General features: G+C 36.9%; 1 protein-coding gene across 3 annotated transcripts in view; it reads left to right on the plus strand.

Annotated features, from left to right (window-relative positions):
• BRWD3 (bromodomain and WD repeat domain containing 3) overlaps nucleotides 1-15,347 on the plus strand; it is a 133,777-nt gene that overhangs the window by 95,478 nt on the left and 22,952 nt on the right. For all 3 annotated transcript variants that reach the window (XM_077146879.1, XM_077146880.1, XM_077146881.1), the window contains 5 exons: nucleotides 3,402-3,527; nucleotides 3,618-3,696; nucleotides 5,344-5,400; nucleotides 6,556-6,696; nucleotides 7,593-7,664. In XM_077146879.1, coding sequence (XP_077002994.1) covers nucleotides 3,402-3,527; nucleotides 3,618-3,696; nucleotides 5,344-5,400; nucleotides 6,556-6,696; nucleotides 7,593-7,664 — 475 coding nt within the window. The remainder of the gene's footprint in view (nucleotides 1-3,401; nucleotides 3,528-3,617; nucleotides 3,697-5,343; nucleotides 5,401-6,555; nucleotides 6,697-7,592; nucleotides 7,665-15,347) is intronic.

Here is a 15,347-nt window from a genome sequence, read left to right on the forward strand (position 1 = left end):
CAAGTTTATTCACTAATGTCAGTTCATATCAGTGAGACCATACAGTATTTGTCCTTTTGTTTCTGGCTAATCACACTCAGTATAATGTCCTTAAGGTCCATTCATGTTGTTACATACTTCATAACTTTATTCTGTCTTACAGCTGCATAATATTCCATCTTATGTAAATGTCACAGTTTGTTAGGTCAACTGTCGGTTGATGGACATTTTGGCTGTTTCCATCTCTTGGTAATTGTTAATAATGCTGCTATAAACATTGGTGTGTAAATGTCCATTTGTGTCCTTGGCCTCGTGTCCTTTGAGTAGAGACAGCATATAGATGGGTCCTGTTTTTAATCCATTCTGCCAGACTATGTCTTTTGATTGGAGAGTTTAATCCATTAACATTCAATGTTATTACTGCATGAGTAGTACTTTCTTCTACTATTTTGCCTTCTGGATTTTATATGTCCTATCTAATTTTCCTTCTTTTTACCTTTACTCATAGTCTTCCTTTCTACACTCTTCTCCACACCTCTCTCTTCTGTCTTCATATCTGTCTCTAGTGTTCCCTTTAGTATTTCTTGCAGAGCTGGTCTCTTGGTCACAAATTCTCTCAGTGATTTTTTGTCTGAAAATGTTTTAATTTCTCCCTCATTTTTGAAGGACAATTTTGCTGGATATAGAATTCTTGGTTGGCAGTTTTTCTCTTTTACTAATTTAAATATATTATCCCACTGTCTTCTCGCCTCCATGGTTTCTGCTGAGAGATCTGCGCATAGTCTTATTGAGCTTCCCTTGTATGTGATGGATTGCTTTTCTCTTGCTGCTTTCAAGAGCCTCTCTTTCTCTTTGACCTCTGACATTCTGATTATTAAATGTCTTGGAGTATGTCTATTTGGATCTATTCTGTTTGGGGTATGCTGCACTTCTTGGATCTGTAATTTTAAGTCTTTCATAAGAGTTGGGAAATTTTCAGTAATAATTTCCTCCATTAGTTTTTCTCCTCCTTTTCCCTTCTCTTCTCCTTCCAGGACACCCACAACACGTATATTCATGCGCTTCATATTGTCTTTCAATTCCCTGAGTCCCTGCTCATATTTTTCCATTTTTTCCCTATAGTTTCTGTTTCTTGTCGGATTTCAGATGTTCCATCCTCCAGTTCAGAAATCCTATGTTCTGTCTCTTGAAATCTACCATTGTAGGTTTCCATTGTTTTTTTCATCTCTTCTACTGTGTCTTTCATTCCCATAAGTTCTGTGATTTGTTTTTTTCAGACTTTCAGTTTCTGCTTTTTGTTCTTTCCTTGCCTTCTTTATATCTTCCCTCAGTTCATTGATTTTGGTTTTTGATGAGGTTTTCCATGTCTGTTCGTACATTCTGAATTGTTTCAGCTCCTGTATGTCATTTGAATTGTTGGTTTGGTCCTTTGACTAGGCCATATTTTCAATTTTCCTGGTGTGATTTGTTATTTTTTGCTGGCATCTAGGCATTTAATTACCTTAATTAGTTTATTTTGGAGATTGCTTTCACTTCTTTTATCTAGGGTTTTCTTGCTGGATGAATTTGTTGTCTATCTGTTCTTTGACATTCCGTTCAGCTTTATCTGTTCCTTTAGCTTAAGTTTTGTTTAACAGAGGAGAATTTTTCAGTTCTTGTTTTCTTGTTTCTTGCTCTGCTTGTGTGGTGCCTTTTTACCCCCACACACTTAGGAGGGTCTACTTAGATATTATAGACCCCAGCCAGATTTTCCCAGACCAAACTGGCCTCCTATCAGGAGGAAAGAGTCACCTGTGTCGGTTTTCCCTGAGGGTGAGACCCAGCAGGTTGAAAGACTTTCCTGTGAAGTCTCTGGACTCTGTTTTTCTTATCCTGCCCTGTGTGTGAGATTTGTCTGACTGCAGGTCCCACCAGCATAAGATGATGTGGTACCTTTAACTTTGGCAGACTCTCCCTGCTGGGGGCGTGGTGGAGACAGAGGAGAGGTTGTAGGCTGGTTTTAATGGCTTCAAATTACCAAGCCCTGGGGTCTGAATTCCTTGATGGAGGGATTCTACCTGGGTGGGGCTTCACCCCTCCCCTGGGGAAGGCACAGGCTCCAGATAAGCCCCCCAAAGAGCTCACTTCTGCCTATGCCTGGGGCAGTTGCAGCCTGAAAAGTCCTGCCGCTGTATCCAGAGGAAGTCAAGCCTTTGTAAATACACAGCCACAAAAACCTATGTTTCCTTCTTTTTTTCCCCCCTTTTTCTGTCAGTCCTGCCCCCTTGGCGCCAGGGCAAAAATGAGCAACCTCTGCTTTGATCAGGTTCACCTAAGCTGGGGGCCTATTTTTAGTAGTCATAATTTGTTAATTAGTTCCACAATTGGCGTTTAATTGTGCCCAGTCCCTGCTGCTGGTAAAGTCCTTTCCTTTCCCCTCTGGGACGCAGCTTGTGGGGGAGGGGCACTGGCCCCCAGAGCTTTGGGAACTCACGGTTCTGGGGGGTGCTCACAGCCAGTCCAGCTGGTCCATGCTGTGTGTCTGGTCATTGACGTGGCCCCAGGAGCTGTTCTGTACTGTTTCTGGTTTTTTAGTAGTTGTTCTGGAGGACGAACTAAAATGCGCACATTGTTAAGCTGCCATCTTGACCCGGAAGTCTCAAGACTACAGTTAACTTTGGATTATTAAGGACAATAAGCGATTTGTGGATTCATCGTGCCTAGGGATGCTACAGAGATTTAGAGCATGCTTAAATTCTCTGCTGGCAAATTAGGCAGCAGTTAATTAGATTTAACTGCAAAATGCATATAGGAAAAGAGTAAAGTTAATTTTTGCTTTGTTTTGGTTTTGTTTGGGGACAGTGATTACAGGTAGGTTGTGGGGGGCAGCTATTAGCCTCTCTCTCAGGGTCCACTGTGTCATAACCACAATTATTCCATGAATACCAGTTATTAAACCTCTTAAAATTGAGAATTTGTTGTATTTGTGTAACATTATATATTATTTCATTCAGAATAAAAGTAATTAGATAAAAAAAATCTGTCTTTTTCTACAATAAGCATTTTTTTCCTTGTTACTATGGACTTTTTTCCCTGAAAACTAACATTCTCTTATCAAAAAAACAATTTGCTTCCATTTTTTTTGTTTGTTAGTTTCTCTTTTCACCTCTTTTATTTTTTTGATTTTTGTCAAATCACAATTTACCTATAATGTTCTGACTCAGTTTTATTCTAGGTTTTAATGTACAGTTCAGTGGTTCTAAATTCTTGCCTGTACTTCAAATATTGTGACTATATCATCTCTCTTTAGTGTACTTCAGTCACATATTCATATAGGAATACTTCAGCTTATCATAAGTGCCTACTTCTTCAATGTTGCCTCTTCCTAGAATATACTTAAAACATATCAGCCAAGACTAACAGATGGTGTTTTTATTTCATAGGAGAATATCAGCATTAATGTGGGAGGTACGCTACATTGAACATAATGCCAGGACTTTCAATGAGCCGGATAGTCCTATAGTTAAGGCAGCCAAAATTGTAACTGATGTCTTGCTTCGCTTCATTGGGTAAGGAGTAGTTTTATCTTCCATTAGAGCTAAAATCTGATTTTTTTCTTTTAATTATTGAAATGTATTTTGACTTATCTTGTTTCTTAGGGATCAGAGCTGTACTGATATACTGGATACTTATAATAAAATTAAAGCAGAAGAACTAAACAGTACTGATGCAGAGGAGGTAAGAATTGCAACATAATTAGCAGGAATGAATTCCTTTACTGAAATCAAAAGTATAGTAACCATTACATGTAAGTGTTGAAATTGGTTGTGAGCAGTGAAAACAGATTTCTGAAGGTTGGGTAAGCACCTACATCTTTTATTAAGAGTTTTATTAAACTCTTTAACTTATTTTAAATGGCATATCTAAAAATGCAGTAGTGCTTCAACATTTAGTCAGACAGATGGCCAATCATCCTGTTTGATTCAGTGGGTTTCAGTGATGAGAAATGAGCACTATTTTTTCAGTCCTTGACAATGAGATATTTTTGTCAGTATTTTTAAAAGAATGTTTAGTTAATGGGGATTTTAATATTAATTTAATTTCTGTACGTTGTATATAAAATATTCAAATATTTTAAAATAACAAATTTGAGCAACCCAAATTTTAGTAGTTTAATGGACTTGCTACTTGATTTGCTTTTTTGGAAATTTCTAAACATAAATGAGTCTTTTCTTAATGAAGTAGAATTACTACTATCAGCCTACCCCACATATCTGATTTTCCCATCTATCTATCTCCCTAATTTAAATAAAGTAATTTTTTATTTGAGGCTACAGTATAGAAAAGCAAAAACCTAGATAAGAGGGTAGAATAAAAATGGAAATTCAAAAATCCTTAGTAGAAATCAATTCACATAGGGATAGGTGACTCAAATATGCTAGATTCTAATGTAGTAGAATTAGCTATTTTGCCTGCTTATATTGTCTGTATTGTTACTTTCCAGAAGAGTAATTCTACAAGTTTCTTTACTATTTCAGGAAAATGTATGTGACTATCAAATGCTATCTTATTAGATTTAAATGTTATTTACATAATAATAAGGATGACCCAGATACACCAATTAGATACTATCCTCCTGAAACCTATAAAAATGTATTATTCATATTCCTTATATTTTCTCTGAACTTTCACATAAATGCATTTTGACTCAGGATTTGATATGGCAAAATTTCTCCTCAGAGTAGCACTACTCAGGTTAGAATAGAAAATTAAAGTGAAATGTAATTCAATAGTTTTATTTTATTAGAAAGGAATTCCAGTAGCTCATGAGCAACTTTTATTTGCTCTTAGGCATAATTCTTATAATTTGATTTCCCATCACCAGATGAATAGTGGTACCTAGGCCTTGCCTCTTTTTATTAAAAACCTATCCAAAGAGGGATAAATAACTTAATCTTAGGTTATAAAATACATTTATATTTTTGCTTTAAAATATAGAATTATTTCTTAAAATAGCAAAGTAGTGATCATGAGTAATTCATATTTTAGTATATTAACTTAGCATTCCATATAGAATTTTTTTTAAATACTAACATTTATTTCAATGCAATTTTAGTAAATACCAAGCACTACACTGTTTCCCTCATTTCGTATTCTGATTTAGAAAATAAATCAAGTCTTCCTCTCCTGGTGTATTTTCCAGCTTATACATAGCATGTTGGCAAATTTTGAAGTTAGACTCTCTCCAGCTTTTGTTCCTCTCCCTGCTCTAATGAAAGAAAGTTAATTGTAATTGTATTTGCCATTCATTTGTAAATGTCCATCTAACATTTAAGACTTTAAGTGTAATTTAACATCTTCTCCTACCCTCCCCTTTAATTTTAGGATACAGAAATGGTTGATTTAGATTCAGATGGTCCTGGAACTTCATCTGGGAGAAGGGTGAGCAAACTTCTGAGAAGAAATAATTTCAAGCTTCTTGTGTTGGGTCTTAGGGAAGACCACCCCTATATTTAGAGAGTCACTAGAAGGACTCACAGTGTATAGTTATATTTATGGCTAAGATTTATTATAGCAACATAAGAACATGCAGCTAGATCTTAAGGGAGAAAGATATAGGTAGATCTGGAAGAATCGATTAATGCCAGGCAAGAATAGCTTAAGACAATGAAAGTTTTTAAAACTATACAGGTGGACAAGCTGGGACAAAGGACTGTCATTATGCTCTGTTCCTCCTTTGAAGAGTCACACTGAGTGTACTCTTAACCCATCAATGAAAATGTAGCAACATGTATGATGTTTCTGCCCAAGGAAGTCCATTAGACTCAACTTCTGTGATTTTTACTGGAGGCTTATGATGTTGTCAACCTCTATATAGCATTTATTAAAATTCCAGACTCCCAAAAGGAAAGCAAGTATTCAGCCCCAAATATATTATTTGTACAAATGGTCTAGGCATAGTAAATCACCTTATTATTTAGGAAATAGTTCAAGTGCCAAGTTCTCAGATACCAGCTGAGGGTCATCCTTGCAAGCAGACCCTTCTAAAATCAGGAGCCTCAAGCCTGCTATGTTAACTCTTTACTATATACTTTCCCTCTATTATAATTAATTAGACATAGAGTATTTCTATTTAAAAAAGAAATTCCTTTGAAATCCTGAAAGATGTCATAAGAAAAAAAAGGCCTCATATACTAAAGACCAGAATTTATCGTGACCACAAAGATTTACTAAAATATATATATATATATATGTATATATACATTTTAAGTATGATTTTGCCATTGTCAAGTATCCGTAACTACCAGCAAATACTAAAGCATTATAACTGTTAATCTGGAAGTGCAAAAGACATTTCATTCTTCTGTTCTTTTTTGAGATCCAGATTTTCTTAAAGTGAAAATCCAGGATATTAGCGTTCTTGCCATGTACATAAATTTAGTGTCTAGCTTTTGTTTATAGTTTGTGAAGGAGAACACTATCTTATCTAAGCTAATATCTTTTACATAGTTTATTAATATTAGGAACACCTGAGAAAATCAGTATTTGAAAGGTTAAGCAAAGAACATTTATATATAATTCCGTTAAAATCTACAGGTCAAATGCCGAGGCAGAAAACAGTCTTTAAGATGTAATCCTGATGCCTGGAAAAAACAGTGCAAAGAACTTTTGAGCCTCATTTATGAACGTGAAGACTCAGAGCCATTTCGACAGCCAGTTGATCATCTTTTTTACCCAGTAAGCATACAGATGTTTAGATAATTGCCAATACCAGTTAACATAAATGTGCATGCTAAGATCTAATTCAGCCATTTTTTCCCTTTATTCCTCCCTTCCTCCCTTTCTGTCTTCCTAATTTATGTATCTATAAATCCTGAAAATGGGTAGCATGATTAGCCAGGATTTTTTTTTAATGCCTGTCATGTAATAAGTGTGTTAAATATACAGTTATAAAGCAAATTTGGATCTAAATTTCCTTTCTATTCTTTCTTGCTTTTATTTTGCATATTTGTTTAATACATTTTAATAACTTCTGTATACTACAGATGATCAGTGACATATGTTAATCATATTTAATTTGTCCTAGATATATTATCCAATATGGTCACTTAAAGTACCAAAGTGCCACTATTTCTTTTCACTGAACAGCAAAATATGAAAACTTACATTTTACGATTCCTATTCTAGAAGTATGTCTATTTATATGTTGAAGTGCTTTTTATTGAATAGTAAATATATTTTAACTTTTTCAGAGGAAAGGTGCAGCATTATTTATTTCAGAAATATATGAGACTATCATCTGAGTTTAGTGTGCATTAGTATTTTTCTTTCCATAAAACGGTTTTATTTGGACAAAAACGTCATTCAAATAAAGAAAAAATATTATGTTCAACAAAACCTTTTTGTTTCTTTGCTTGTTTGCAGGGAGTTTGGATAAAATAAATGAACTTGTGTATTTCTGTAGGACAGCTTTCTGACTGTAGAATCCTTTCACCTTAAAGTAGAGCCAGAAAAAGCATAATTCCTATTTATGGACCTCTAAGCCTTAAATCTTAATTGTATTACAAGCCTTGGTATTTTGATATTTCATTATGGTGGTTTGGACACAAAATATATGCTCTTTACCCTGATAGGGCCTTCAAGAGCAAGAGGGAGAATCCTCACAGTCAGTTACAGAAAGACAACAAGATCCATCTCTTTCTGAGGTAGGTCTAATAGTCTCTTAAAAGACATATACTGGTTGTTTTTGTTTTATTTTCTTTTAAAAATCTCTGTACTATAAATGAACTTTTTATACTATGATAAAATTGTATTCTCCATGTTTTGTGGAACTTCCCCAGGAAGATGGTAGAGTGGGATCTCTAGGATCAGTCCTTCTGCCAGTACAACTATTAAACAGGGAGAAACTGTCTGGAACAACTATTTTCAAACTCTGGAGGTCAGAAGAACACTGTACAGCATCCAGGGAAGAGTGGGAGGAAGAGGCTGATAAATTACAGTGAAAAGTAAATTGCACTGTCTGCATGGGGGCTACTGGTGCCCGTCCTCCACTCTCGCAGCAGGCTGCCGTGGTGTGTTAGGGGGACTCCAGCCTCTGCCTGGCTCACTGGTGGCAGAAAGGGACATAAACTTGTCTTCCCCAAGATCAGTGATGGGCAAAACCAATCACTGATCACGGCTTTTGATTGGTGAATTCATCATTACTGCAGGCTCAGCTCTGATGTCAGCTATTGTTTCAGCCTGCCCTGGACAGGAGCAGCAGAAACCATTGTTTCAGTTCTCCCTGGACATGAGCAGAGGCTATGGAGATTTGAAAATGTGGAGATTTGAAAGTATAGTTCTTACTCAGGGCTGCTGAGAGCAGTTAGGTTGGAGGGCTGTATTTGCTGAGCAGGCCAGGAGAACTCAGCTTTGGGAACCTATCAGAGAAGCTCTTGGCACCCTTCCTGATCTCTTCCCCAGGGCAGCGTGGAGGCCATCAGTGCCCCCTTCATGGGTCCCTGACTCTGTTTTGGATGGGAAAGACTGATTTGGTAACGTCTTCTCTGAGGTGACCCACTTCCCAGAATTTTCCCTCCAGGCAAGAATAGCTTAAGACAATGAAAGTTTTTAAAACTATACAGGTGGACAAGCTGGGACAAAGGACTGCCAACTACAAACACCTTGGAGAGTGAGATCTGTCTCCTAGTAAACAGAAGGGACAGCCAAGGTCCTGTAAACAGGGAAACTCGAAAACAACTAACAAGCAAAAGCCCAGGACAGAGGCTCAGGAAGACAGGGAGTATACAGCATACTACATTTGCCTTAGGCAGACCTTCCTGACAGGAGGGCTCAAGATAATCTCCGTCTTTTCTCCAGCTGGTTACGAAACCAGGAAACAGACATCTCAGGGAATAAACCCCACAGTTAACATTTTAAAACATGCAGTGTGCAAATAAAGTGTACAAGACAAAGGAACAGGAAAAAATGGCCAATCTAAAGGAAAAGAATAAAAATACAGGAAACACCAACAAAGAAGATGGAATGTAGACATACGGAACAAAGCCTTTAAAAGGATGATCTTGGAGTGGAGCGAGTTCACTCCTGCTCCGTGAAACAAGATAGGAGACTGCAGGTCTAGGGTGTGAGTAAGCTAGGAGAGTCTTTAGATAGTTTTGGGGAGGAGAGTATTGGCAGACTAGGGGAGAGCAAGTGGGTTGAGTGACCAGAATCCCCACTGGGTGGGCTGCGGTGCACTGGAGAGGTGCAATTGGAGGCAGCTGACCCTCTTCGGCTCCAGCCTGCATAGCTGCCTGCTGGGGAAACCTCCCCAGGTCGGTAGCCCAGAAGCCTGTCTACTGTGGGGAAAGCCTTGGGGTAGGGGGAGTGAGGTAGGGGGAGTGATCACCTGGTCTCGAGCTGGAAGAGCCAGCCTGCAGTTCCGGTGTCTGGCAGACCCACCATCGCTGCAGATCAGCCGATCCACACACGCTGGTCCACTCCCCACTCCCCCTGGCAAGAGACCCACCAGCGGCTGCCCCTAGTGGAGCAGCCCCCCTGCTGAGCACACCAACCTCAAGTCTCTTTGACCAGGAGGGGTGGGGCTGACGGAGGAGGAGCCTCCAGTGTGCCATCTGCTGGCCGGATGCAGTTAGTGCAGGTAGGCTGCACCAGACAGGGAGGGGAGAGCTTGAGGGAGAGGGAGCCTCATGGTCACCACCTGCTGGGGAGGAGGTATAAGTGCAGGCAAGCTAACTCCCTATCTGCCTAGGTCTTTATTTTTATTCATTTTAAATTTTTTCTTTTCAGCATTATTTTGCATTCTCCCCCTTTTAAAACATATTCTGTTTATGCATTTTATTAGTAATATAATTGTCCTTTTCTTTTTAAATTTTTATTGATATATTTTTATTCTTTATTTTCTGTTTTTTATTTCACATATTTTTTTATTGTTCCATTTCGTTATTATTATTATTACTATTGTTATTTTTCTCTTACATTTTTTCTCCCTCTGGTGGGCACCAGCCTGACTTCACTCCCAGTATATCCTGGCATGTCTCCTTTTGATTTTGGTGCCTACCACTGTTGAGGTGTATTTTACTCTGGTTCTTATTTTTGTGTTTCATATTTTTATTATATTATTATTTTACTTTATTATTATTATCTATTTTTTCTTCTTTTTTGGTGCATAGGCTGGGAATCGAGCCTGGGTCTCATGCGTGGTGGGCAGCCATTCTGCCACTGGAGTACCCGTGCACCCTGGCCTAGCTTCTAATAGACCTTTAAGTTGAATTGTATCCCCTACTTGAGATCCAGACTTTGATTTGGCAGAGAATAACTGACAAAGTGCAAAAAGAAACATTCAGCAAAACCAAATAAATACAAAACTTAAGAAGAGTAAAGGAAACCAACTTGCAAAATAATCATATCAAAATAATCAAATGCCCCAAACACAACAGAAAATAACAAAGCTCATGAAAATCCAAGCAGAAATGGCCCAGCCAAACAACCAAATCAAAATTCCAGAGGGGACACAGAATATGAAGCATATACTCCAGAGGAGACATAGAATATGGAGCAGTTACTCAAGATATTTATAAAGAAATAAAGGATATCAGGAAGAAACAAGAAGAATTTGGGAGGTTAGGTAGAAAAATGACAGATCTCACAGAAATGGAAAATACAGTAGACCAGATAAAAGATGTACTGGAGACACATGATAGCCGATTCAAAGAAGTAGAAGAAAGAATAAGTGAGCTAGAAGATAGAACAAAAGAACTAGAATGCACAAAAGAACAAAATGGCAAGAAAAATGGAAAAAAATGCAACTAGATTGTAGGGAAATGATGGATAACAAAAGATACACAAATATAAGAATTATTGGTGTCCCAGAAGGAAAAGAGAAGAATAAAGGGTTGGGAAACTTAGTTGAAGATATAATCAGAGAAAACTTCCCAACCCTTATAAAAGACATGAATATGCAAATCAAAGAGGCCTGGTGAACTCCAAATAGAATAAATCCGAACATGCCCACTCTAAGACACAGACTAACCAGACTGTCAGGTTTTGAAGAGGAACAGAAAGTCTTGAAAGCACAAGAAAAGCAATCTACTACATACAAGGGAAAACACATAAGACTGACTTCAGACTACTCAACAGGTACCACGGAAGCAAGAAGGCAGTGGTATATTTTTAAGATCCTGAATGAGAGAGGCTTTCAACCAAGAATTCTTTCTTCAGCCAAATTATCCTTCAAAATTGAAGGAGAGATTAAGCTCTTCAAAGACAAAGAAAGATTGAGAGAACTAGTCAATGAGAGACCAGCCATACAAGAAATACTAAAGGGAGCCCTGTCAGCTGATAAAATAACACAGGAGAGGGAGGTCTGGAGGAGGGCACAGAATTGAAGAAAATGAGTAAAGGTAATTTAAAGGAAAAGAGAAAGGGAAGGAAAATAATATACAGATCTGACAGATAAAAACTAAAGGATATTATGGTAGAGTCAAGAACTGCTTTTACAGTAATTACTTTGAATGTTAATGGACTAAAGTCACCAATTAAAAGCTACAGACTGACAGAATGGATCAAAAAACATAATCCATCTATATGCTATTTATGAGCAACACATCTTAGACTCAATGACACAGTTAGATTGAAAGTGAAAGGATGGCAAAAGATCTGTGCAAGTTGTAACCAAAAGAAAGTAAGAATAGCTATACTGATATCAGATGAAGTACACTAAATGTAAAGACGTCATAAGAGACAAAGAAGAACACTACCTATTAATAAAAGGGACCATTCACCAGGAAGAAATGGCAATCATAAATGTGTATGCCCCCAGTCAAGGAGCACCAAAGTGCATGAGGCACATATTGGAAAAACTGAAGGGAGTTATAGGCATATCAACAGTAATAGTGGGAGACTTCAATACACCACTGTCCACTGTAGATAACCACACAGAGGATCAACAAGGAAATAGAGAACCTAAACAGTGAGATAAATGAATTAGATCTAACAGACGTATATAGATCATTACATCCCAAAACACCAGGATACACATTTTCCTGTAGCGCACATGGAACATTCTGCAGGAAAGATCAAATACTAGGACATAGACTGAGTCTTTATAAATTTAATATGATTGAAATTATACAGAGCACTTTCTATGATCACAATGGATAAAGTTGAAAATTAACAATCACCAAAGAACTAGAACTTCCACAAATATATGGAGAGGAAACAAAACACTCTTAAATAATCAGTAGGTCAAGGAAGAAATTGCTAGAGAAATTAGTAAATATCTGGAGATGAATGATAATGAGAATACAACATATCAAAACTTATGGGATGTGGCAAAGGCAGTGCTGAGAGGGAAATTTATTGTCCTAAATGCCTATATTAGAAAAGAAGAATGAGCAAAACTTGAGGATTTAACTGTTCACCTGGAGAATTTAGAGGAAGAACAGAAAACTACCCCCAAAGCAAATAAAAGACGAAAATAATAAAGACTAAACCAGAAATAAACAAATTGGAGAACAATAAAACAATAGAAAGAATCAACAAAACTAAAAGTTGGTTCTTTGAGAAAATTGATAAAATTGATGGTTCCCCTAGCTAAACTAACAAAGAAGAAAGGAGAGAGGACACAAACAAAATCAGAAATGAAAGGGGGGGTTATTACCACAGATCATGAAGAAATTTAAAAAATCATAAGAGAATATTATGAGCAACTATATGCCAACAAACTAGACAACTTAGATGAAATGGACAAATTCCTAGAGACACATGAATTACCTTTACTGACTCAAGAAGAAATAGAAACCTCAACAAACCAGTTACAGGTAAAGAGATCTTATCAGTAATCAAAAATCTTCCCACCAAAAAAGCCCAGGACCAGATGGCTTTATGGGAAAATTTTATCAAACATTTCAAAAAGAACTAATGCCAGTCCTGCTCAAACGTTTCCAAAATATTGAAGAAAAAGGAAGGCTACCTAATTCATTTTATGAAGCTAACATCACTCTAATACCCAAACTGGATGAAGATGATACAAGAAAAGAAAACTATAGACCAATCTCCCTAATAAACATAGATCTGAAAATTCTTAACAAAATACTAGCAAATCATATCCAACGCCACATTAAAAGGGTGGTTCAACATAAGAAAATCACTGTGATAGAGCACATTAACAAATCAAAAGGGAAAAATCACATGATCATATTGATTGATGCTGAAAAAGCATTTAACAAAATCCAGCATCCTTTCCTGACGAAAATACTTCAAAAGTTAGGTATCGAAGGAAACTTTCTCAGTATTGTAAAGGGCATATATGAAAAACTCATAGCCAGCATCATACTTAATGGTGAGAAATTGAAAAGCATTCCCGTTGAGATCGGGGACAAGACAATGATGCCCATTGTCACTACTATTATTCAACATTGTATTAGAAGTACTAGCTGGAGCAATTAGAAGAAAGAAATAAAAGGCATCCAAATAGGAAAGAAGGAAGTAAAACTTTCATTATTTGAAGATGACATGATCCTATACTTAGAAAACCCTGAGATATCTACAGCAAAACTACTTGAGCTAATAAACAAATTCAGCATATTGGCAGGATACAAGATTAATGTACAAAAATCAATAATGCTTCTATTCACAATGACCTATCTGAGGTGACACCTAAGGAACAAATTCCATTCAGAATAGCAACCAGAAGAAATAGGTATCGAGGAATAAGCCTAACCAGGGATGTCAAGGACTTATACACAGAAAATTACAAAAAAATTGCAAAAGCAATAAAAAATGACTGAAATAGATGGAAAGATATTCAATACTCATGGATAGGAAGGTTGAATATCATCAAGATGTCAATTCTATCCAAACTGATCTACAGATTCAATGCAATACCAATGAAAATCCCAACAACCTACTTTGAAGACTTGGAAAAACTGATTATCAAATTTATATGGAAGAGAAAGAGACCTTGAATAGCTAAAGACATCCTAAAAAAGAGCGAACTTGGAGGTCTATTACTTCCTGATTTTAAAGCTTACTATATAGCACAATGGTCAAAACAACATGGTACTGGAGGAAAGACAGAAGGACTGACCAGTGGAATAGAATCAAACATGCAGAGATTGACCACCAAATTTATGAACATTTGATCTTCAATAAGGCCCCCAAATCCACTGAACTGGGACAGAATAGTCTTTTCAATAAATGGACATGGGAGAACTGGATTTCAATAGCCAAAAGAATAAAAGAGGGCCCTGACCTTACACCCTATACAAAAATTAATTCAAAATAGATCAAAGACCTAAATGTAAGAGCCAGTACCATAAAACTTCTAGAAAAAAAAGGTAGTGAAATATCTTCAAGATCTAGTAATAGGAGGTAGCTTCTTAAACTTTATACCTAAAGCACAAGCTGTGAAAAAAAAAAAAAGACAAATGGGAACTCCTTAAGATCAAGAGCTTCTGCACCTCAGAGGACTTTGTTAAAAAGGTGACAAGGCAACCAACTCAATGGGAGAAAATATTTGGAAACCACATATCAGAGAAAGGCTTGATATCCTGTCTACATAAAGAAATTATACAGCTTAACAACAAAAGATCAAGCAATCCAATTATAAAATGAGCAGAGGAAATGAATAGGTACTTTTCTGAAGAGCAAATACAGATGGCTAAAAAGCCCATGAAGATCTGCTCATCTTCATTGGCTATAAGGGAAATGCAAATTAAGATGACAGTGAGATATTACCTCCCACCTATAAGAATGACTGCTATTAAACAAATAGGAAACTGTAAATGTTGGAGAGGGTGTGGAGAAATTGGAATACTTATTCACTGTTGGTGGAAATGTAAAATGGTTCAGCTGCTGTAGAAGTCAGTTTGGCGATTCCTCAGAAAACTAAATATTGAATTGCCCTATGACCCGGCAATACCAATATTCCATATATACCCAGAAGAGTTGAGGGCAGTGACACAAACAGACATTTGCACACCAATGTTCATAGTACTATTCACAATTGCCAAGAGATGGAAATAATACAGATGTCCATCAACAGACGAGTGGATAAACAAAATGTGATATATACATATGATGGAATATTATGCAGCATTTAGAAAAAATGATATCCCAAAACATATGATAACATGGATGAACCTTGAGCGTGTAATGCTGAGTGAAATGTCAGATGCAAAAGGGCAGATACCGTATCATTCCATTATTATGACTCTGATAAAGCTGCCAGTGTTTTGGAGCAGCTAGAAGGAAAAAATCTGAGATGAGGGCATGGTAACCCATGACAAGCTCTGGGAACTGTTCTGTAGCTGCTTGTTGAAGTGTGCTTTGAAACCTTGGAAATATTTAGTAACATAGCTCACTACTATAGCAAAATTGATATTTGC

This window comes from Tamandua tetradactyla, chromosome X, assembly GCF_023851605.1.
Source record: "Tamandua tetradactyla isolate mTamTet1 chromosome X, mTamTet1.pri, whole genome shotgun sequence".
NCBI lineage: Eukaryota > Metazoa > Chordata > Mammalia > Pilosa > Myrmecophagidae > Tamandua > Tamandua tetradactyla.